This window comes from Liolophura sinensis, chromosome 2 (assembly GCF_032854445.1).
Source record: "Liolophura sinensis isolate JHLJ2023 chromosome 2, CUHK_Ljap_v2, whole genome shotgun sequence".
Taxonomy (NCBI): Eukaryota; Metazoa; Mollusca; class Polyplacophora; order Chitonida; family Chitonidae; genus Liolophura; species Liolophura sinensis.
Genome location: NC_088296.1, coordinates 26,978,171 through 27,003,179, shown reverse-complemented (window position 1 = coordinate 27,003,179; position 25,009 = coordinate 26,978,171). Strand labels below are relative to the sequence as shown.

General features: G+C 44.6%; 1 protein-coding gene across 2 annotated transcripts; it reads left to right on the top strand.

Moving 5' to 3' along the window:
• The first annotated feature begins 7,228 nt into the window (after window positions 1-7,228).
• LOC135462909 (carnosine N-methyltransferase-like) lies at window positions 7,229-18,962 on the top strand. 2 transcript variants are annotated; one of them, XM_064740215.1, is made up of 5 exons: window positions 7,229-7,338; window positions 10,502-10,680; window positions 12,241-12,354; window positions 14,738-14,841; window positions 16,962-18,962. In XM_064740215.1, exons 1-5 carry the CDS (start codon window positions 7,307-7,309, stop codon window positions 17,061-17,063), a joined length of 531 nt encoding a protein of 176 aa, XP_064596285.1. In that variant the 5' UTR covers window positions 7,229-7,306; the 3' UTR covers window positions 17,064-18,962. The 2 variants fall into 2 exon arrangements, with proteins under 2 accessions (XP_064596285.1, XP_064596284.1); XM_064740214.1 differs by lacking the exon at window positions 7,229-7,338 and having other exon boundaries at window positions 10,438-10,680.
• Window positions 18,963-25,009: the final 6,047 nt, after the last annotated feature.

Here is a 25,009-nt window from a genome sequence, read left to right as displayed (position 1 = left end):
GGCTAATGATTGGAGAGAGGGACTGAGGTGTGGGTGACTGGGCTAATGATTGGAGAGAGGGACTGAGGTATGGGTGGCTGGGCTGATGATTGGAGAGGAGGACTGAGGTGTGGGTGACTGGGCTGATGATTGGAGAGAGGGACTGAGGTATGGGTGACTGGGCTGATGATTGGAGAGAGGGACTGAGGTATGGGTGACTGGGCTGATGATTGGAGAGAGGGACTGAGGTATGGGTGACTGGGCTGATGGTTGGAGAGAGGGACTGAGGTATGGGTGAATGGGCTGATGATTGGAGAGAGGGACTGAGGTATGGATAACTGGGCTGATGATTGGAGAGAGGGACTGAGGTATGGGTGAATGGGCTGATGATTGGAGAGAGGGACTGAGGTATGGGTGACTGGGCTGATGATTGGAGAGAGGGACTGAGGTGTGGATAACTGGGCTGATGATTGGAGAGAAGAACTGAGGTATGGATGGCTGGGCTGATGATTGGAGAGAGGGAGTGAGGTATGGGTGACTGGGCTGATGATTGGAGAGAGGGACTGAGGTGTGGGTGACTGGGCTGATGATTGGAGAGAAGGATTGAGGTATGGATGGCTGGGCTGATGATTGGAGAGAGGGACTGAGGTGTGGGTGACTGGGCTGATGGTTGGAGAGAGGGACTGAGGTATGGGTGGCTGGGCTGATGATTGGAGAGAGGGACTGAGGTATGGGGGGACTGGGCTGATGATTGGAGAGAAGGATTGAGGTATGGATGGCTGGGCTGATGATTGGAGAGAGGGACTGAGGTATGGGTGACTGGGCTGATGATTGGAGAGAGGGACTGAGGTATGGGTGACTGGCTGATGATTGGAGAGAGGGACTGAGGTGTGGGTGACTGGGCTGATGATTGGAGAGAGGGACTGAGGTATGGGTGACTGGGCTGATGGTTGGAGAGAGGGACTGAGGTATGGGTGGCTGGGCTGATGATTGGAGAGAGAGACTGAGGTGTGGGTGACTGGGCTAATGATTGGAGAGAAGGATTGAGGTATGGGTGGCTGGGCTGATGATTGGAGAGAGGGACTGAGGTATGGGTGACTGGGCTGATGATTGGAGAGAGGGACTGAGGTATGGGTGACTGGGCTGATGATTGGAGAGAGGGACTGAGGTATGGGTGACTGGGCTGATGGTTGGAGAGAGGGACTGAGGTTATGGGTGAATGGGCTGATGATTGGAGAGAGGGACTGAGGTATGGATGACTGGGCTGATGATTGGAGAGAAGGACTGAGGTATGGGTGAATGGGCTGATGATTGGAGAGAGGGACTGAGGTATGGGTGACTGGGCTGATGATTGGAGAGAGGGACTGAGGTGTGGATAACTGGGCTGATGATTGGAGAGAAGAACTGAGGTATGGATGGGCTGGGCTGATGATTGGAGAGAGGGAGTGAGGTATGGGTGACTGGGCTGATGATTGGAGAGAGGGACTGAGGTGTGGGTGACTGGGCTGATGATTGGAGAGAAGGATTGAGGTATGGATGGCTGGGCTGATGATTGGAGAGAGGGACTGAGGTGTGGGTGACTGGGCTGATGGTTGGAGATAGGGACTGAGGTATGGGTGGCTGGGCTGATGATTGGAGAGAGGGACTGAGGTATGGGGGACTGGGCTGATGATTGGAGAGAAGGATTGAGGTATGGATGGCTGGGCTGATGATTGGAGAGAGGGACTGAGGTATGGGTGACTGGGCTGATGATTGGAGAGAGGGACTGAGGTATGGGTGACTGGGCTGATGATTGGAGAGAGGGACTGAGGTGTGGGTGACTGGGCTGATGATTGGAGAGAGGGACTGAGGTATGGGTGACTGGGCTGATGGTTGGAGAGAGGGACTGAGGTATGGGTGGCTGGGCTGATGATTGGAGAGAGAGACTGAGGTGTGGGTGACTGGGCTAATGATTGGAGAGAAGGATTGAGGTATGGGTGGCTGGGCTGATGATTGGAGAGAGGGACTGAGGTGTGGGTGACTGGGCTGATGATCGGAGAGAGGGACTGAGGTATGGGTGAATGGGCTGATGATTGGAGAGAGGGACTGAGGTATGGGTGACTGGGCTAATGATTGGAGAGAGGGACTGAGGTATGGGTGACTGGGCTGATGATTGGAGGAGAGGGACTGAGGTATGGGTGACTGGGCTGATGATTGGAGAGAAGGACTGAGGTATGGGTGACTGGGCTGATGATTGGAGAGAGGAACTGAGGTATGGGTGACTGGGCTGATGATTGGAGAGAGGGACTGAGGTGTGGGTGACTGGGCTGATGATTGGAGAGAGGGACTGAGGTATGGATGGCTGGGCTGATGATTGGAGAGAGGGACTGAGGTATGGGTGACTGGGCTGATGATTGGAGAGAAGGATTGAGGTATGGATGGCTGGGCTGATGATTGGAGAGAGGGACTGAGGTATGGGTGACTGGGCTAATGATTGGAGAGAAGGATTGAGGTATGGGTGACTGGGCTGATGATTGGAGAGAGGGACTGAGGTATGGGTGACTGGGCTGATGATTGGAGAGTGGGAGTGAGGTATGGGTGACTGGGCTGATGATTGGAGAGAGGGACTGAGGTATGGGTGACTGGGCTGATGGTTGGAGAGAGGGACTGAGGTATGGGTGAATGGGCTGATGATTGGAGAGAGGGAGTGAGGTATGGGTGACTGGGCTGATGATTGGAGAGAGGGACTGAGGTATGGGTGACTGGGCTGATGGTTGGAGAGAGGGACTGAGGTATGGGTGACTGGGCTGATGGTTGGAGAGAGGGACTGAGGTATGGGTGACTGGGCTGATGATTGGAGAGAGGGACTGAGGTGTGGGTGACTGGGCTGATGGTTGGAGAGAGGGACTGAGGTATGGGTGACTGGGCTAATGATTGGAGAGAAGGATTGAGGTATGGATGGCTGGGCTGATGATTGGAGAGAGGGACTGAGGTATGGGTGAATGGGCTGATGATTGGAGAGAGGGACTGAGGTATGGGTGACTGGGCTGATGATTGGAGAGAGGGACTGAGGTATGGGTGAATGGGCTGATGATTGGAGAGAGGGACTGAGGTATGGGTGACTGGGCTGATGATTGGAGAGAGGGACTGAGGTATGGGTGACTGGGCTGATGATTGGAGAGAGGGAGTGAGGTATGGGTGACTGGGCTGATGATTGGAGAGAGGGACTGAGGTATGGGTGACTGGGCTGATGGTTGGAGAGAGGGACTGAGGTATGGGTGACTGGGCTGATGATTGGGGAGAGGGACTGAGGTATGGGTGACTGGGCTGATGATTGGAGAGAGGGACTGAGGTATGGGTGACTGGGCTGATGATTGGAGAGAGGGACTGAGGTATGGGTGGCTGGGCTGATGATTGGAGAGAGGGACTGAGGTATGGGTGACTGGGCTGATGATTGGAGAGAGGGACTGAGGTATGGGTGACTGGGCTGATGATTGGAGAGAGGGACTGAGGTGTGGGTGACTGGGCTGATGATTGGAGAGAGGGACTGAGGTATGGATAACTGGGCTGATGATTGGAGAGAGGGACTGAGGTATGGATGACTGGGCTGATGATTGGAGAGACTGACTGAGGTATGGGTGACTGGCCTGATGATTGGAGAGAGGGACTGAGGTGTGGGTGACTGGGCTAATGATTGGAGAAAGGGACTGAGGTATGGGTGACTGGGCTGATGGTTGGAGAGAGGGACTGAGGTATGGGTGACTGGGCTGATGATTGGAGAGAGGGACTGAGGTATGGGTGACTGGCCTGATGATTGGAGAGAGGGACTGAGGTGTGGGTGACTGGGCTAATGATTGGAGAGAGGGACTGAGGTATGGGTGGCTGGGCTGATGATTGGAGAGGAGGACTGAGGTGTGGGTGACTGGGCTGATGATTGGAGAGAGGGACTGAGGTATGGGTGACTGGGCTGATGATTGGAGAGAGGGACTGAGGTGTGGGTGGCTGGGCTGATGATTGGAGAGAGGGACTAAGGTATGTGTGACTGGGCTGATGATTGGAGAAAGGGACTGAGGTGTGGGTGACTGGGCTGATGATTGGAGAGAGGGGCTGAGGTATGGGTGACTGGGCTGATGATTGGAGAGAGGGACTGAGGTGTGGGTGGCTGGGCTGATGATTGGAGAGAGGGACTGAGGTATGGGTGACTGGGCTGATGATTGGAGAGAGGGACTGAGGTGTGAGTGGCTGGGCTGATGATTGGAGAGAGGGACTAAGGTATGTGTGACTGGGCTGATAATTGGAGAAAGGGACTGAGGTATGGGTGGCTGGGCTGATGATTGGAGAGAGGGACTGAGGTGTGGGTGACTGGGCTGATGATTGGAGAAAGGGACTGAGGTATGGGTGACTGGGCTGATGATTGGAGAGATGGAGTGAGGTATGGGTGACTGGGCTGATGATTGGAGAGAGGGGCTGAGGTGTGGGTGACTGGGCTGATGAGTGGAGAGAGGGACTGAGGTATGGGGGACTGGGCTGATGATTGGAGAGAGGAACTGAGGTGTGGGTGACTGGGCTGATGATTGGAGAGAGGGACTGAGGTATGGGTGAATGGGCTGATGATTGGAGAGAGGGACTAAGGTGTGGGTGGCTGGGCTGATGATTAGAGACAGGGATTGAGGTGTGGGTGACTGGGCTGATGATTGGAGAAAGGGACTGAGGTAGCGATGACTGGGCTGATGATTGGAGAGAGGGACTGAGGTATGGGTGGCTGGGCTGATGAGTGGAGAGAGGGACTGAGGTATGGGTGACTGGGCTGATGATTGGAGAGAGGGACTGAGGTATGGGTGAATGGGCTGATGATTGGAGAGAGGGACTGAGGTATGGGTGAATGGGCTGATGATTGGAGAGAGGGACTGAGGTAGCGATGACTGGGCTGATGATTGGAGAGAGGGAGTGAGGTATGGGTGACTGGGCTGATGGTTGGAGAGAGGGACTGAGGTAGCGATGACTGGGCTGATGATTGGAGAGAAGGATTGAGGTATGGGTGAATGGGCTGATGATTGGAGAGAGGGACTGAGGTATGGGTGACTGGGCTGATGATTGGAGAGAGGGACTGAGGTATGGGTGACTGGGCTGATGATTGGAGAGAGGGACTGAGGTATGGGTGACTGGGCTGATGATTGGAGAGAGGGACTGAGGTATGGGTGGCTGGGCTGATGATTGGAGAGAGGGACTGAGGTATGGGTGGCTGGGCTGATGATTGGGGAGAGGGACTGAGGTATGGGTGACTGGGCTGATGAATGGAGAGAGGGACTGAGGTATGAGTGACTGGGCTGATGATTAGAGGATGGGGATAGTTATTGGGGATGAAGCTGATGATTAGGGTGGGGGGGCTGATTATTGGGAGACCTTTGCTGGTGATTGGGGGATGGGACTAATAATTGGGGAGCAGGGCTGATGATTGATGGGATGGGGAGGGGGCTGATAATTGGGAGGTGGGGATAGGGGTGATGATTGGTTTGTGGGGCTGATGATTTTGATGGGGCTGATGATTGTGGATGTGTTAATGTGTGTGAGTAGTGCTGTAGTGTTGTGTGGAGGAGAGGTAAATGATGAATATTTCAGATGCCTGGTTTCAGTAAGATGCGTCTGTAAAATGTTCAGCAACCGTACTGCATTCAACTCATTAATGTTTACAGTTTCTGCTAAATGCCATTATTTCCTTCCCCCGAAATTTTTATGTACATATGTCTCAGGCATTTGCAGAGGATTTTGCTGGACCACATTCAGGGGAGATAACTGGCTCTGGAACCAGAATATTAAGAGAACAAACTCTTTACTATGAACCAATCAAATATATGTTTGTCATTCTCTCCTCCCCTAACTTACTTAAGGAATAGCTTGGTTAGAAAGCTTGTTTTTTATACTAGTCCTCTCCTTGTTTATGAATTAACACTTTTGTAGTTGAATCTGTCATTTAATTTTTACTTTTGATTGTGATTGATTGTGCTAAGGCTATTCTCTGACAACATCACACACTGTCTGATGTGACTCCCTTGTCATTTCGTCATCTTCTTCATTAGATTAGTGAGATGTCTCATTTGATTCCCTTAGTAGCATTTTCCATTCACTTATTCCTTTCACTTTACCTATTCCTGAACTATTTGAGAGCAGCATGCCATCCTATTACTCCTTGACTAGTTTTCACTGGTAAGCCTTTGTGCTATCGCAGCACCATGTCTCAGAATCCTCTCACCATTCTGTCATTGTGGGTTCAAGTTAATCCCATGCTGGCTTCCTCTCCTGTGGCCGCTCCTCTCCTGTGGCCGCTCCTCTCCTGTGACTGCTTCTCTCCTGTTGCCGCTCCTCTTCTGTGGCCGCTCCTCTCCTGTGGCCGCTTCTCTCCTGTGGCCGCTCCTCTCATGTGGCCGCTCCTCTCCTGTGGCCGCTCCTCTCCTGTGGCCGCTCCTCTCCTGTGGCCGCTCCTCTCCTGTGACTGCTTCTCTCCTGTTGCCGCTCCTCTTCTGTGGCCGCTCCTCTCCTGTGGCCGCTTCTCTCCTGTGGCCGCTCCTCTCATGTGGCCGCTCCTCTCATGGGTTACCCAGGGCTCTGCGTGGCTTTCTATGATCATAATGACAATGCATATAACTAAAGTACATGTATTCTTGAGTAAAACCACCAATCAAATAAAGAAATAAATAAATACAGCAGTTTGACTGTCACTCCCAGAATGTCATACATTGCCATTTTATTTTATACTAGTCTGTCACATTCTTTTATATTAGCCTGTCATATTCTTTTATGCTGGCTTGTCACATTCCTTTATACTAGTTTGTGACATTCCTTTATACTCGTCTGTCACCTTCCTTTACACTAGCCTGTCGCATGCCTTTATACTAATTTGTCATGTGCCTTTATACTAGTCTGTCACCTTTCTTTATACTAGTCTGTCACCTTCATCTATGCTAGTTTGTCACCTTCCTTTTTGCTAGTTTGTCACATTTCTTTTTATTATTCCTTTCACTCACCACATTGTAGCATTCTGTCATTTTATTCCCCGTTGAAAGGGTCGCATTTTATGATTGTATTCCCATACATTAACATCACAATATGCCTTTTTATTCCCTTTTAAAATCATTGCGTTTTGTCATTAAATTGCAGTACCCAGTCCCAGTACCCAGTATAATGGGTGTCACATTATGCCATTTTATTCCCTTACTAGAATTTGTTCTTCCCCACCTGCAGTGACCCTTCGACCGTTTACGTTTTAGTGCCGGGAGCTGGCCTGGGGAGGCTCGCTTTCGAGCTGGCAAAACAAGGATATTGCTGCCAGGGCAATGAGTGGAGTTTGTTCATGCTATTCGGGTCCAATTTCGTGTTGAACAAGTGAGTTTGAGATTTGAGCGTATTATACAGTACATTGTGTTAACCTATTCTTATTCTTCCCCTTGTCAACAGCCTCTACAGCCAGTACTTCGAGTGAACATTCGGAGTGAATTCCGTAGAGTACGTAGAGAAATAATCTCCACAGTTTTATGAGGCTTGCATCTTTACTGACACAAACTAATAGTTATTAGTGTCAATTTCATAATTGTATGCATAAATTCCACTAAAAGCAGTGCTGTACTGGTTCAAAAGATTTACAGTCACTGAATTTGACCTAAAATTGTTGTCCAGGACTGTAAATATACTAAACTTTGTCTCATTGTGAGGGTTCTGCTCATCTTAATAGAAAGGGTTTTATTCAGAGTGGCTTTGAAGGATAAATGATGACATTCTCTAGGATAAATGATGACATTCTACGTGATAAATGATGACATTCTACAGGATAAATGATGACATTCTACAGGATAAATGATGATATTCTACAGAATAAATGATGACATTCTACGTGATAAATGATGACATTCTACAGGATAAATGATGACATTCTACAGGATAAATGATGATATTCTACAGAATAAATGTAAGCTTTAGCACGAAAAGTAATAATTTATAAGCTCCTTGGTCAACGCCGTCCATCATGTCCTGTGTGTACCTCCCCATGTACACCTTCCCATGTACACCTCCCCATGTACACCTGTATTTTAAGTACACTCTCATGTTCTAACACTTGGAGATGTAAATATCAGTGACATGTACTCCTACTTCCATCTTCTATTGTACAGGTACATACATTTTAGTTGGAACTTTGGTACAATTTCCAGGTGTCAGTTGGTCAGCAGTTTTAAGTGTGGCAACAACCTGCGGATGGTTGAGGCTTACTGCTTGGTTTCCTCCCACCATAATGCTGGCTGCCGTCGTATAAATGAATTACACTTTTGTGTACAGCCTAAAGCACCAATCCTTTGGCCAAAAGTAAGAAGGTCTGCAGCAACCTGCGGATGGTCGTGGGTTTTTCCCAGCTTTGGTTGGTTTCCTCCCACCATAATGCTGGCTGCCATCGTATAAGTGAATCACACTTGTGTACAGCATAAAGCACCAATCAGATACATAAATAGAGGCTTTCATTCGAGATGATTCACTTGCTCTCACTGCTTGTGGGTCTTTGGTGCCGGTAAGTCGTGCATGGATAAGACGGGCATATCAGATGCGTCACATGCGGGATAGGGATTTGGCTTTGGGATTTGTCACCTGGAACAGCCCTATTGGTTGACGGCTGGTATATTAATGTCTGTTTCAACACAGAACCATAAAGTTAGTTGTTTACACCTGTTACTTTGGTTGCCTCCTCCCATGAAGCTGACAGCTGTCGTATAAATCAAACAGGCATGAGAATTTCCCGTCTTTAGACGAAATTCTGTCTTTTTTGTTTTGGATGAAATTTTGAGGCAGGGAGTCCCGATTTGGCGTAAGGGCCGCCATTTAATAATTGATTTGATGTACGTGTATTTACTCGCGTTGGGTGTCCGTCTCTTCAACCAGTCTTCGTGTTGAAAATTCTGTAGTGCGGTAAACCGGTAATATTGTTGTCGCGATTGGAGGTAACTTGTCCAATGCAAGACTATACGAGGCACAACTGTGTACTCTTTCCACGTGTATAGGAGACTGTGTGAACAAGAGTATTTCGGTTTTCGATAGTCAGGAAGCATCGGGTTTCAGGAACAGTATTAATCAATTCTGGGCCAAACAGTGGATGATGTGTTTGGATTTTGTTTTTGTCAAATCAGTTAAGTCAGATTATGTCTAAAGCATCGTTTCACTGACTCCACCGTGCTGGTGGTGTGAAGTTATACCAGTATGCTATTATTCCACCAGATGCAGACAATGTTTCCTTGCTGGAGAGGTTTTGCAAAGTTGTTCCCCTTTAGTGGATTAACTTGTATCGATTTACAAGACGGTACAACAGTGTCATTCATGTAATGATGAGAGCGATCAAGGGAGTGAGATTTTTACATTGTTCTGTGGTAATTCTAAACCAGTATGAAATTTTGTTACAATTACAAACAGCTGATTTCATGTCCATCAGGTTGGTTGATGAGTTTTTTGTCACATTCTGGGATTCTTTAGTAAAAACTAATGAACACTGGAGAAATTCATTTTTGCGTCTTAGCAACATTTATTTACTTTTCAGGTAATTAGTTAGAAAGTTTTGGCATTTATCATGTCTGTTGATCGGGGAAAGGGGAAAGCAGGAGGTGAAGGCTATTGATAGCAGTGTCAAAATTGTTGTAAAAAAACTGATTTGTTTTATGTATTGAATAATCAAGTGAGATTCAGTAAAATCATATTTTCCTATCCTCTTTGAGCACCAAATTTAACTATCATTTAAAAAAAAAAATTTTGCGACAGAAAGGGGTACCACTCGACCACTTGCATGTTAAGGCTCTCGGGGTCAGACATAAGCGCCTGTCATGTTTATACCTTTTTATTTTACCAATCAGTCTCACGCCTGTTCAACGATTTTTGTATGGCGTTGAAACAGTTGTGTGGCGTTGAAACATTTGTGTGGCGTTGAAACAGTTGTATGGTGTTGAAACAATTGTGTGGCATTGAAACAGTTGTGTGGCATTGAAACAATTGTGTAGCATTGAAACAATGGATTGTATCGCGTTGAAACAATTAATTGTATCGCGTTGAAACAAATAATTGTGTGGCATTGAAACAATTGATTGTATCGCGTTGAAACAATTGATTGTATGGCGTTGAAACAATTGATTGTATGGTGTTGAAACAATTGATTGTGTGGCATTGAAACAAATGATTGTATGGCATTGAAACAATTGATTGTATGGCATTAAAACAGTTGATTGTATTGCGTTGAAACGATTGTATGGCGTTGAAACGATTGTATCTGAATACGTATTAGTTTAAATATCTTACACACAGGTGTATGTCAGTCATTTCACACTGTACATCTTCATTTGGAGCAGGGGCCTCCATGGTTGAGGTGGCTTGCACGCAAGCACGGGGCAATGACCCAGCAGCCTCTCACCAATGCGGTCGGTGTGGGTTCAAGTCCAGCTCATCAAATAAACAACCACCAATAAATAAATAAATAAATCATTTGAAACATGCATTTTTTCAAACTTGGTATGCGCATTTTCAGATGCCGAGAAGTCAATGCGTTCACGCTGTATCCCTGGGTTCATAGCTGGATCAACTTGAGGTCGTTTAGTCACCAGATCGAGGCTGTGACCTTCCCCGACGTGAACCCTGCAGATCTCCCTGCCAGCGCAAACTTTTCCATGGCTGCTGGGGACTTTCTCGATGTCTACACAGAGCCAGGTATGGTGAATAAATGAACTAGGTATGGTGAACAAATCAACCAGGTATGGTGAATAAATGAACTAGGTATGGTGAAGGAATGAACCAGGTCCGGTGATGGAATGAACCAGGTCATGTGAAGGAATGAACCAGGTTTTGTAAACAAATGAACCAGATCAGGTGAAGGAATGAACCAGAAAAGGTGAACAAAGATTGTATGGATAAGAACAATGAAATCAAACATGGTGATTGAATAAACCAGGTGCATGTACAGAGAACAAAAGAACTACATACAGTCAACTAATGAACCAGCTACTGGTGAACGAATGAACCATATAGAGTGAATGAATGAACCAGCTACTGGTGAACGAATGAACCATATAGAGTGAATGAATGAGCTATATAGAGTGAATGAATGAACCAGCTACTGGTGAATGAATGAACCAGCTACTGGTGAATGAATGAACCATATAGAGTGAATGAATGAACCAGCTATTGGTGAATGAATGAACCAGCTACTGGTGAATGAATGAACCAGCTACTGGTGAATGAATGAACCAGCTACTGGTGAATGAATGAACCAGCTACAAGTGAATTAATGAACCAGCTACTAGTGATTGAATGAATGAATGAACCAGCTACTGGTGAATGAATGAACCAGCTACTGGTGATTGAATGAACCAGCTACTGGTGATTGAATGAACCAGCTACTGGTGAATGAATGAACCAGCTACTGGTGATTGAATGAACCAGCTACGGGTGAATGAATGAACCAGCTACTGGTGATTGAATGAACCAGCTACTGGTGATTGAATGAACCAGCTACGAGTGAATGAATGAACCAGCTACGAGTGAATTAATGAACCAGCTACTGGTGTTTGAATGAACCAGCTACTAGTGAATGAATGAACCATATAGAGTGAATGAATGAACCAGCTACTGGTGACTGAATGAACCAGCTACTGGTGATTGAATGAACCAGCTACTGGTGATTGAATGAACCAGCTACGAGTGAATGAATGAACCATATAGAGTGAATGAACCAGCTACTGGTAAATGAATGACCCAGCTACTGGTGAATGATGAATGAGCCAGCTACGAGTGAATGAATGAACCAGCTACTGGTGATTGAATGAACCAGCTACGAGTGAATGAATGAACCAGCTACTGGTGAATGAATGAACCAGCTACTGGTGATTGAATGAACCAGCTACGAGTGATTGAATGAACCAGCTACGAGTGAATGAATGAACCAGCTACTGGTGAATGAATGAACCAGCTACTGGTGATTGAATGAACCAGCTACGAGTGAATGAATGAACCAGCTACTGGTGAATGAATGAACCAGCTACGAGTGAATGAATGAACCAGCTACTGGTGAATGAATGAACCAGCTACTGGTGAACGAATGAACCATATTGAGTGAATGAGTGGACCGGGTAGACCAAGTGAAGATTTGGGCCCAACTACTGTACGTCTTCCCTGTATTCTTCCGCCCGTATTTTTCAGAATCCTGGCAGTGTGTGGCCACTGGGTTTTGCTGACTTCATCTGCCACCTACTTTTCTGTCTGTATTTTCAGAATCTTGGCACTGTGTTGCCACTGTGTTTTTCATCGACACAGCTCACAACATTATATCATACATAGAAACAATATGGAAGATTCTAAAGCCTGGTGGATACTGGGTAAATATGGGTGAGTATGCATAGATAGCCCTCAACGACTAACGTACATTGCTACTCCATGTTAGTGTGAATGATGCTGAGGATATGTTGAAAGTTGCATGTGAACTACAGAGCCGAGGAAGACCTCACTAAGCCACAGAAAATCGTACCTACATGTTCATTGTATGACTTCAAAATCATACCTACAAGTGTATTATGTGACTACAAAATGGTACCTACATGCACTGGTGTCTGGTGTGTGTACTGTGGCAGAACGGGGTGTCATGTCTGGTGTCAGTATACAGTGGCAGAATGGGGTGTCATGTGGTGTCAGTATACTGTGGCAGAATGGGGTGTCATGTGGTGTCAGTATACTGTGGCAGAAAGGGTTTCATGTGAGATGTCAGTATACTGTGGCAGAATGGGGTGTCATGTGGTGTCAGTATACTGTGGCAGAATGGTGTGTAATATGTGGTGTCAGTATACTGTGGCAGAATGGGGTGTCATGTCTGGTGTCAGTATACTGTGACAGAAAGGGTGTCATGTCTGGTGTCAGTATACTGTGGGAGAATGGGGCGTCATGTCGAGTGTCAGTATACTGTGTCAGAATGGGGTGTTATGGGGTGTCAGTATACTGTGTCAGAATGGGGTGTTATGTGGTGTCAGTATACTGTGGCAGAATAGGGTGTTATGTGGTGCCTTATACTGAGGCAGAATGGTGTGTCATGTGCTGTCAGTATACTGTGGCAGAATGGGGTGTCATATGTGGTGTCAGTCTACTGTGGCAGAATGGAGTGTTATATGGTGTTAGTATACTGCGACAGAATGGGTTGTCATGTCTGGTGTCAGTTTTATGTGGCAGAATTGGGTGCCATGTGGTGTCAGTATACTGTGGCAGAATTGGGTGTTATGTGGTGTCAGTATACTGTGGCAGAATGGGGTGTCATCTGGTGTCAGTATACTGGGGCAGAATGGGCTGTCATTTAGAGTCAGTATACTGTGGCAGAACAGGGTGTCATGTGGTGTCAGTATACTGTGGCAGAATTGGGTGTTATGTGGTGTCAGTATACTGTGGCAGAATCGGCTGTCATCTGGTGTCAGTATACTGGGGCAGAATGGGCTGTCATTTAGAGTCAGTATACTGTGGCAGAACAGGGTGTTATGTGGTGCCTTATACTGAGGCAGAATGGGGTGTCATGTGTGGTGTCAGTATACTGTGGCAGAATGGGGTGTCATGTGTGGTGTCAGTATACTGTGGCAGAATGGGTTGTAATATCTGGTGTCAGTATACTGTGGCAGAATGGGCTGTCATGTCTGGTGTCAGTGTACTGTGGCAGAATGGGCTGTCATGTCTAGTGTCAGTATATTGTGGCAGAATGGGGTGTCATGTGTGGTGTTGGTAAACTGTAACAGAATAGGGTTTCATGTGTGGTGTCAGTATACTGTGGCAGAATGGGGTGTCTTGTGGTGTCAGTATACTGTGGCAGAATGGGGTGCTATTTAGTGTCAATATGATGTGGCAGAATGGGGTATCATGTCTGGTGTCAGTATACTGTAGCAGGACGGGGGGCTATGTCTGGTGTCAGTATACTGTGGCAGAATGGGCTGTGATGTCTGGTGTCCGTATACTATGGCAGAATGGGCTGTTATATCTGGTGTCAGTTTACTGTAGCAGAACGGGGTGTCATATCTGATGTCAGTATACTGTGGCAGAATGGGCTGTTATGTCTGGTGTATGTATACTGTGCAGACTGAATGGAGCGGATGGAGGTTGTCGTGTCTGTTGTCAGTATACTATGACTGCATGTGGTGTCATGTCAGGTGTCCGTGTGCTGTGACTGGGTGAAGTGTCATATCTGGTGTCTGGGTATACATCTGGTGTCCAGGTACACTAGGTTTGCTGACATGTCTGGTGTCATTCACCTAGTGTTTCAATGAATCAGCACCATACCTATAAATATACATGTACATGTGTTCAATGTGACCAGCCTATATAAAAAGGTGCCGTTGTCATATGACCAAAATAATTCTGAAAGTGGCTTTAAAGTGTATTTATTTATTTGATTGGTGGTTTACACCATACTCAAGAATAAGTCAGGTCAGAGGCCAGCATTATGGTGGGAGAAAACCAGTCACAGCTCAGGGGAAACCCATAATCATCCACAGGGTGCTGGCAGACCTTCCCATGTATAGCCAAAGAGGAAGCCAGTATGAGCTGAACTTGAACTCACAGCGACCGCATTGGTGAGAGACTCCTGGGTCATCACTCTGCGCTAGCATGCTAACCAACTGAGCCATGGAAGCCCCCTGGGTTTTAAAATGTAAGCAGAAGGGGGTAAAGTTGAGTTGGCAGGAGACAGGAAAAGCAATGTCTCAGATGGTTTAATTGAATACAGTTTCTGTTTTCTCTCCAGGTCCTCTGTTGTACCATTTTGCAGAAGTGCCAAATGAGCACTCTATAGAACTGAGTTACGAGGAAGTCCGGTCTATTATCCTTAAGTTTGGTTTCGAGTTTGAGGTGAGTATAATCTGTTTTTAAGATGCTGATTGGAAAGTGGCTGGTTCAGACGGTCTAACAGAAAAGACAATAAACAATCATAGCCTGAGTTATGAGGAAGAGGGCTGGAACAGGGCCTAAACAGCTATAGTGATTTTTATCTGACATCTAACTCAGTTAAAAAAGTTCAGCCTGAAATTCTCATGAGGCCATGGGATGTGCCATCTTAAAACAATCAGAGACATGATGTCGTGCCACTCGTACCCCAGGTACATAAGTTTTGTAAAAGGCATATGGGGTCGGGTGTTATATGTACAGTGTGTATTAGCTGAAACAGGTGTGTTCTCAGGTTATAGAAATAACTCATGCGTCTTTAATCAAAATGGCTTTCAACTTTCTCAGCATGTGTGATTTTGCGTACTGCCATATCTCTTTCATGCCATGTTACGAAAACAAAAATTGTGCTTTTTAAACTTTGTATGGCGTCATTTATTGATGCATTTATTCATTTAATCTGGTGTTGTTGTTTTGTTTAATAAAGCGCTGACAAGCAGCCATTGCCAGGCCCTTGACAGGCGGCCACTGCCAGGCCCTTGACAGGCGGCCAGTGCCAGGCCCTTGACAGGCGTCCAGTGCCAGGCCCTTGACAGGCGGCCACTGCCAGGCCCTTGACAGGCGGCCACTGTCAGGCCCTTGACAGGCGGCCAGTCAGGCCCTTGACAAGCGGCCACTGTCAGGCCCTTGGAAAGCGGCCACTGTCAGGTCCTTGACAAGTGGCCACTGTCAGGCTCTTGTCAAGTGGCCACTGTCAGGCCCTTGACAAGTGTGTAAATGGAAAATTGTTGAGTAAAGATTTAACAAACAGTCGGATAAATAAAAAATGAATAAAAATGACATTTGGATATGCTTATGGTAATATAAATACTGATTGCAAAAAACTAGTAGTATTGAAAAATAGAACCCCTAAATACTCAAGAAAAACTCGTTACCAATGAATAATCTCTAATAATCGTAATGTGTAGGACGTGTTTGAAGAGGTAGACTTCATCATGTGGTCATGCTGGTTTGGCTGTATTGTTTATATGGTAAATTTGCCTGTAAATAGACAAATGGTAGTACTTTCCTTATTTGACTAGCAATACTATCTGATTAATTTCTCTAATTGTATTTTTGTTGAATTATATCTCCATCTTCTTACTTGCTCTTGGTGTGCCTCCGATTTTGATGTAAAATAACTGGTTACTGTCTTCCCCGGCAAGTTTTCCCTTGATATGCCCTTATTGTAACACTGATAGTGAAGATTGAAACAGTTTTGCCGGATTTCTCTTCATTTTTTATGATATGATATTGTTATTATTTTGTTTTGTTTTGTTTTGAACAGAGAAATTTTAGATTCCTCCGCACTCTCTATTGGTTACTTGATCATACATTACCTACAAACCTCATCACCGTTCGATGATAAGGTCAAAGGTCGGTGGTTCACACCATACCCAATAAGGCGCATGCGCCTCTTTCTATGTTCGTTTTACATCACTGCCATCTCTAGCAAATTTTGTACAGAAATTTGGAACTATGCCAAGGTCACTGGTGTCATGGCGATGAGGCAGGAAGTGATTTAAGGCAACAGAAAAATCTACCTCAACCTTTGGTTCTATTGATACTGTAGGCCTATAGAAATGCATTGATTTTACCTAAAGTACATGTAATGTATGCACGGGGTGATTCTGTCCAATCTCTGGAACCAATTTATTGATGAATGCTGATCAGATAGTTCTGGACAAGGACACCAGTGATGTTCATTCAATTAAATTAAATGTTTAGGTCTATTTTCAACAATTTTTAATATTTACCTGCCTATGAGGCAAGTAGAAAATTAGAAATCGTTGAAAATAGACCTCAACATTTTAATTTAATTGAACTACAGTGATGCGAGTAAATCTAAACAGGCCTACGTGTTTCATGCCTGTCTAGTGTGGTGGCAGTGGCGTGAAGGGGGCGTAAATGGGGGGGGGGGTTAAAGGGGGGCATAAAGGGGGGCATATGTACTATGAGTACGGGTTCAAACCATCTTGCATCAGGTGAAGATTTCTTAAATTTGGCGTAAACAGCCGTCAGATAAATGATTAAATGTTTGTTTTCAGAAAGAGGAGCTGTCTGTCAAGTCCACCTACACTCAGAACGTTCACTCCATGCTGACCTATCAGTACAACTCCGTATTCTTTGTTGTGCGCAAACCCTTGTGAAGAGACATACGATGGTGAGGCTGTGTGGAGTTATCTGCCCCTGGAATTATCTCCCCTCTGCAGGGTGAAAGAAAATAAAATGTATTCACGGATTTGAAGCCTGAAGACAGCCGTCTTACCTCTGTCAACTAATGAACTAATGTGGGAGAAATCTATTTTGTAGTGAATCAAGTTTTATAAATTGAGTCCGGGCCCAGGGGGGCGGGGCAGGGCAGGGCAGGGTGGTGTGTTGCAGTTTCGGATATCCCAGCATAAGAGAGGATTTAGGGGCCAATTACTCAAACCAGTTTTGAAATGAGTCAAAACTTTAAACCTCCAGTATGTTTTAACTTATAAGACCTCCGTGGCCTAGTGGTTAGCATTCTAGCGCAGCATAGTCACCCAACACCCGTGCGATTGCTCATGTTGGATTCCTTTCCGGTTGTACGTGGGAAGGTCTGACAGCAACCTGTGGAGGGTGATGGGCCTCCTTCTGCCATAATGCTGGCTGCCGCTGGAATATTCTTGAGTACGGCATAAAACTCACAATAAAATGGAAAAAAAAAAAACAACAAATTTTAACGTATGGGTTCCAAAAATAAGTGTATAAATCAGATTTCAAATTTTGACTTTTGTCCACTCTGGCTTTGTAAAATATGCTCCCAGGAGCCTAACCTCTTGAACCCACAAGTGATTTCCAGAGAAATTAAATACATTTTATAAATAAGATATACAGCCTGCATTGCACAAGTAACTGGACATATTTAAAAACCAAAATTAATTTGCGTGTAAGATTTTTTTCATGAAAAGGGCCATATCTTTTCGTGAATGTTCAATGGTAAGTGTTGGAGAAACTCCACCCTGCCCCACCATATGTCTATGATACCTGGGAAATTTTCACCAAATATCAACCCAGATTCCTGTCAGCCATTTCTATACCATTTCCACACACGTGTACATAACAGTACAAATGTCGTGGCCAGTGCCTTTCAGGTTAAAGGTCGTAGGTATGCTACCTCCGGTGTGTGTCACACACACCCACATGGAATGGTTAAAGGTCGTAGGTATGCTACCTCCGGTGTGTGTCACACACACCCACATGGAATGTTCTCTTTTACCCAGTGCAGCTCTTAAGATGTTTCCTTGTGAACACAGTGTTCAGTTGTGTTTAAACGAGGAGTTGAAAATCAAATTCCACATTTTTCTTGTACTGTACATGTTGATATTAGCAGGCCTAGCCAGTATTAGGGGGATTGACCCATTCGTCCTGCAGGAGTTTTAATGCGAAGTATAAGCTAGATAGCTGTTTTCAGAGCGCATGACTGAGATATCTTCTCTGTGGGACAAACAAGTCCACGTTGCTAGGTTAAAGCATTTTAACCATCATCAGTCACACATTTCAGCAAGCTTTGTGCGTTTTATGGGAGCCCCGAGACTTTAAATGGGCTCAAACATATTTTCAAGTTGAAATCAGACAAAAATACACATACAAATTAGGCGTGGGCTGAATATTTGGCATTTGTCCAAGTCTGGAATGCTGGGGAAAAAAAGCATGAATGACCCTTGTTTATCCCACGTATGACCCATTTTTGTCATGTGCACTGATGCATAAACTGAAACTGCCGTTTGGCTTATTAGGACAACATGGTAAATATTGAAAGATTGGTCAGTGAATTGAGTATAGGGTGAACGCTTATTACGCTTGATACTACTGGGTGAAATTTGGTCAGTGAATTAAGTATAGGGTGAACGGTTATTACGCTTGGTACTACTGGGTGAAATTTGGTCAGTGAATTGAGTATAGGGTGAACACTTGTTACGCTTGATACTACCCTGTGAAATGACAGTAGTGACCTAAGTACGTGTGATGCCGTATTTTCCCTAGAGTTTGGCATTTTAAGATAACACATTTTGCTTGATCCTGGTGTGTTCATTTACCGTATAGAGTCACTTAAGATTTTGTGTGAAGTTTCGATTCTTTTGTTATCAGAAAATCTTATGTAAAAGCACTTAAGGCCATCAGATGCTTCTGAAAGTGCATTTTAACATGCTAAACTTTAGGGGAAATACGGTAGCAGATAATGACACATAACATTTCACAGCCAGTGTCTTGGTCGTCAGCTTACGTGTGGTCTTTTAGAAAACCCAGCCTCCCGTATTTTACCTTACGTATGTGATTGTGTTTGTACATATGTAAATGTATGTATATGAAAAAAAACAAAGATGATTTTTAGTCGCGTGGTAAATGACAGGACTGTGGCAAACTATTTTAAGCCACACTGTAAGTGCTGTCTTACCCCATAGTGTTCAGAAATTATAATGTTATAAACAAAAGTTTTATTATATACAGGTTTTTGTTGTTGATCATTATCTTGGTGAGGCTTTACGTACAGCATTTCACGTAAAGTTTAGTGTCTGTTTTAAGTGACGCATTTGGTTTGATTTATCCATCCACGTTATGGGGCCACTTATAAGTTTTCTGTCAAGTCTGTAGAAGTCTGGGTCGCCAAGGTGGTTAGCGCACCAGGGCAGTTCAATGGCCCACAAGCCTTTCACCAATGCGGTCTCAAGTCCAGCTCATGCCATCCGCAGGTAACAAAATTTGTTAAAGGTATGTTTAATGTAAAGCAGTCCCAAAGTCAAGGGAAATTTAGGTGACGGAGGTGGTTAGCGCACCATCGCCGCACAATGACCCAGAGCCTTTCATTAATGCAATCTCTAAGTTCAAATCTAACATGCCATCTGCATGTAACAAAATTTGTTAGGGGTATGCTCACACTAAGACAGTCCCAAAGTATAACGGAATCTTGGACATCTAGTTGTGTTATACCTGATTTTAGTGTCTCTCTCTCTCAGTGTTTCTCCAGGCGGATGCGCTAAGCTTTAGAACACCGAAGTGGCCTATCTTAGCATGACCTGAACCCCTCAGCAAAGTGCCCTCTATACGTTGTCATGGTAGTTGAGGGTTTACTAGGCTAAGTGTGCTTCATGAAACCGGCCCCAGGCCTACACGAAAAAAAGAAAAAAACAAACAAACCTGTTTGTTCCGGAAACGTGTATTATTCATAATGCTGTAAGACGCCGTCAACAGTAGATTCTCTGTCATAAGCTCTATACACGGGATGGACCGCCAGTATGTGGAAATTTTCAAGAGCAAGGCTGTTGTACACTTCTGTTTAGGGTGTAAATTATTTCCTTCTTACATTTTTTTTTTTTTTTTTCATGTTTTTGGACACCAAACTTACATTAGCTCGCTGGTTTTGCACCCGGAGTCACGTGTCATTTTGGGGGCTGGATATGGAAGTACATGTACATTAATGCATATGAAAATGCCGAGAAAAAGATTTGGACAGCAGAAAGTGTTCGCGAATTGTTCATATCAATGATCCTTAAAAATAGTAAAATATGTACCTTAATATTAGAGCCTTTTTTCCAGAAAAGAAAAAGATACCATAACCTTCCACAACGATGCTGACTACTGTCGTACAGTAGCCCAAAGCTTAGCGTTCCTACCGTAACGATCAGCTTTGGTCACATAAAAACACAACAAAAAAAAACGGCTCGATCCTTACTCTACTTTTGCTAACCACCCATTCCCTAAACCCCCCAAATATAATATGTCAAATCCAGCATTGATAAACCATCTTTCAAGAGTGATTCAGCCGTTTCAACTTTCGAACTGGACAACTCAAATCAACGTCTCCCATGTTTGGAATTTTTTTTAACCTCGGCCAGGATGAAGAGCCGAGAAAATTTTATCCCACCCAACATTCTGCTTACAGGGCATGCAATTCTTACAACTTCACCGACCATTGTATACGGAGATACACGTACTCAGAACATCGCCCAACCTCACCATGCGTTTCTGTTAATAAGTACGTACATGTATATATCGTAGAAAATCATCGAGTGTTCTATTAAGACACACACATATACATGTTTATATCCCTATTGTATCTGCTCGGAATATTATCATTCTCAGTAAAATTGTGGAGTTTTATTTTGAGACATCTATGAAACGTCAGAATGTTTCACGCAAAGACATGAAGTTTTGATGACGTCATTCAGCGGCCATGTTCGGTTGCTCTGCAGAACGGCTGATGCGATTGAGCTGGAATTAAAACTGTAGTTGCACAAAGCCTAGGTAAGATCGATTTGTTCGTGAGAATTATCTGAGTTGAAAACTGTAGAAACTCGCTATTTGGTAAAAATATGTTAGCTAAAGTTAAAATGGCAAGGCAGAAATGTGCAAACATTAGTATGCAGTAGACCGGGAGATAAACTTTAGCGAGCAGATACTTGGGTGCGCTCAATCACATGACCTGGCGGCCATGTTGGCTATGATGGCACATACACATGTACATGCTATATGGTACACACAATGTATGGATGCGTAAGAAGAATGCAGGCTTTCTAACAAAGCTGTTTTTATCCCCATTCATAAACGGAAGTGTCGCCGCATAGGTCGGAAACACTGGCTTGAACCCCGGCAACGCTGTTTTCTCAGCTATATTTAGTAATGACATAGGTTTTTTTTTTGAACGTTTGGAGATACTTTACCCGAAGAACGGCCTGAATCCCTAATTTGAACCCTGACATCGGAACTGTTCAAAAGGGATGTAATACCTGAGTCAGGAGAGGGAGTTGATCTGTACCGATCACGTGAGCCACAGCGGCCATCTTGTCGTGACAGAACGCCTGTATGGCGGACATCATTTGGGGCAGGCTGTGTATGACTCGACAAGTACACTCTGCCTTATCCACGTGATTCACCAGTCTGGAGAACGGGAATTCAAAAGGAAAATTATGAAAGTATTTTATGTAGGGAGACAGCAAATGACAATGTCACACATATTCCACGTCTAACGGGGATGGTTGCATTCCCATAGCATCTTGTAATTCAGCCGACAGGGGGTTAGTGTTCTTACCGCCATATTGCTTTTTCTAGCACATCCGCAGAGGACAGATCGGTTTTTGTGGAAATATTTTCCAAGAATTCCAGCTGGAATACTGATGACTCCTCCAGATCAATAAAAAGTTTAAATTTCTGTCCGAATACGGTTATCTTTTACTTTCTACCATGTTACAACACTGGTATATCTGCAGCATGGCAAACATTAACGTTAATGATGAAAATAGCAATTTCTTAATGAGTCTTACATCAAGTTAGTGATATCGGCTTACGACATGGTAGATCAGAAACTGTGGTGATTTCAACTACATCTGCTCCATCAGCTCCATCTGTCCCATCAGCTCCATCTGCTACATCTGCTCCATCAGCTCCATCTGCTACATCTGTTTCATCTGCTACATCTGCTCCATCTGCTACATCTGCTCCATCAGCTACATCTGCTTCATCAGCTCCATCTGCTACATCAGCTCCATCTGCTACATTGCTCCATCTGCTTCATCAACTCCATCTGCTACATCTGTTCCATCAGCTCCATCTGCTCCATTAGCTACATCTGCTACATCTGCTACATCTGCTTCATCAGCTCCATCTGCTACGTCAGCTCTATCTGCTACATTGCTCCATCTGCTTCATCAGCTCCATCTTCTCCCTCAGCTACATCTGCTACATCTGCTCCATCAGCTACATCTGCTACATCTGCTCCATCTGCGTGTAAATTTACAGATAGCCCCTGTAATTCTCAATACAGTGCAGCTCGCGTAAACTCTATGTGTTGTTTCATGGCTAGGGTTTTTTTACCTATAAGACGATGGCAAGCATTACGGTGAGGTTACACCGAACAGAGGGAGGGGGAAACAGACCAGCATTGTCAGATTTCCGGCAAGCATTCTTTATGTACGAGCGGAGAGGGAGCCAGTGTGAGCCTGATGTGAACGTACATGGACCGCAGAGGTGAAAGGCTTTTTGGTCAATATACTGTGCTAGTATGCTAACTGGGCCACTGGACCCCCTCCATGAAATATAAAGGCGTTTTCTGTCAGGGTATATGTGGTAGTACCATGTAATAGCCAGCTGTAATCAGTACACATGTACATGCAGGTACATAAAGGCTCCGACCTTGGACAAGTTACTAACGAAGTTTCGCACATGTGAACACCAGTAATCTTCGGTGAACCTTAGACTGTGCAAACGGACAAAGGAGCCTCGTCGACAACTTCTTGTCGCCAAGGTCTCAAGGAGGTCTTTTCTTTGGCCTCGTTTAAGCCTATACCTTGATCACCGAAGGTCTGTGGTTTATCCCTACCAAAGATCGTCTTTCTCAACCCATGAAAGGACCCATTGTAACTAGATAGGAAATCGTCCCACTTCTTATGCAGAAAAACAAGTAAAACCTGCTTCAACCTGAAGTACTGTTACTAAGGAACAGTTATAGCAGATTTCGCTATTTTAAGGCGTTTCCTGTGAGAATTCCCTTCAAAATAAAAATATGATTACGTGAATCAAATCCACACATCTGGTGTCTTGCTTAATACGGAGAATGACGAAACATCGTGTTGGTCCACGCCATCATATTTTAATAAATGGAAAAAATAAAAAAGAAAGAAATAATTTGGGAGTTCAGAGGAACTCTACATTGACTATAATATTTCATGGCTTCTAATGCATTGGTCCACTGGCAACATGCGTACCTTGAAACCGTTGTGCCCAATGGGACATCCAGTTCGATTCATATAATTACATGATTTTCTTAATGTTTAACAAAGTGAGATATTGGTGGGGGTAATTTGAACCACTCAACGAATTCATTTTTGTTTTTATTTGCACATGTCACAAGAGTTTAAATATATCATTGTAAATCTATCAACCCAACAATTTTTATTTCAGACCGGCCGGATGGCTCAGTTGGTAGAGCGTCCTATTCAGGGACGCTAGACCCAGGGTCAATCCTGGGTCGTGTCACACCTAAGATCGGAAAAGAGGAAATTGCAGCTTCTTGGCTTGGTGGCAGTCCAACGACTGGTTGACACGTATCAGTATAATGGCTCGGGTGGGGCAGATTACTTGCCTTCGGTAAGTCGTACCAGTGAGGCAGCACTAGATAAAAGAGCGGTGGAAATCCGTACTGAAACAAGGAGGCACATTACATGCACTCTAAGGACTCCTTCGTTGTCATATGTCTTGAAAATTGTACGACGTTAAACCTTCAGTACTCACTATTTACTTCAGCTAACAGTATGTCGTACGGTAACATTGAGAAACGGGCGGAGCACCTCTTTATCGGTTTAGCTTCGTAATAATATAATTCGTAAGACAAAACTTGTTTCAAGTGCCAAAATTAGTCGGAAAAAGACATTATCTCATTAATTTAACGGCATAAAGTCGGCTGGTGGTTAACAACGAATATTTTAACTTGGCAATTAAATTGGCTACACCTGTTACATTACAATTTAAACCGCATCCCGAGGAAGCCTTTGTGTCATTTCGTAGACGATCTCTCACCATGAGCAGGTTGGCAACCGACCTGAGCGACACGGGACGATTTCCCATCTAGTTACAAAGAGTTTTAGCTACTTTACCGCCATCATACAAGTGATAAATTCCTGGCTTGTGGCGTTAAACGGCAATCAGATGAAGAATCTCAATAAATATGCCGACTGACAAAGCGTCATCTGTTTATACATTATTGTATGGTCTAATTCAACTGATTGTGTCAGACATGAATATGAAATATACAGGTGCTTTTTGATTTATTTATTTTTTGGTTGATGTTTTATGCCGAACTGAAGAACATTTCACTTGTACGAGGGCAACCAGCATTATGGTGGGAGGAAACCGGACAGAGCCCGGGGAAAATCCACGACCATCCCTCGTACGTCCCATTATATGGGACAACGGAAGATATTAAGTGTGAGATAGACATTGGAACTAAACAGAATACTCACCTGTAAATATGGAAATATTGATTTGACACCAACCGATGATCACTTCAGAATGACCTCTGTTATCTTGTCCACCAGGATTACAATTGACCTACATGCACATTACTCACGTAGAC

What these genes read in the sequence shown, in the direction of transcription:
- LOC135462909 (XM_064740214.1), top strand. Translation starts at nt 10,467, where the DNA reads ATGCATTTTTTCAAACTTGGTATGCGCATTTTCAGATGCCGAGAAGTC. An exon ending in CGATGTCTACACAGAGCCAG is followed by an intron (nt 10,681 to 12,240) that starts GTATGGTGAATA and finishes CTGTATTTTCAG; the next exon opens with AATCTTGGCACTGTGTTGCC. An exon ending in TGGATACTGGGTAAATATGG is followed by an intron (nt 12,355 to 14,737) that starts GTGAGTATGCAT and finishes TTTTCTCTCCAG; the next exon opens with GTCCTCTGTTGTACCATTTT.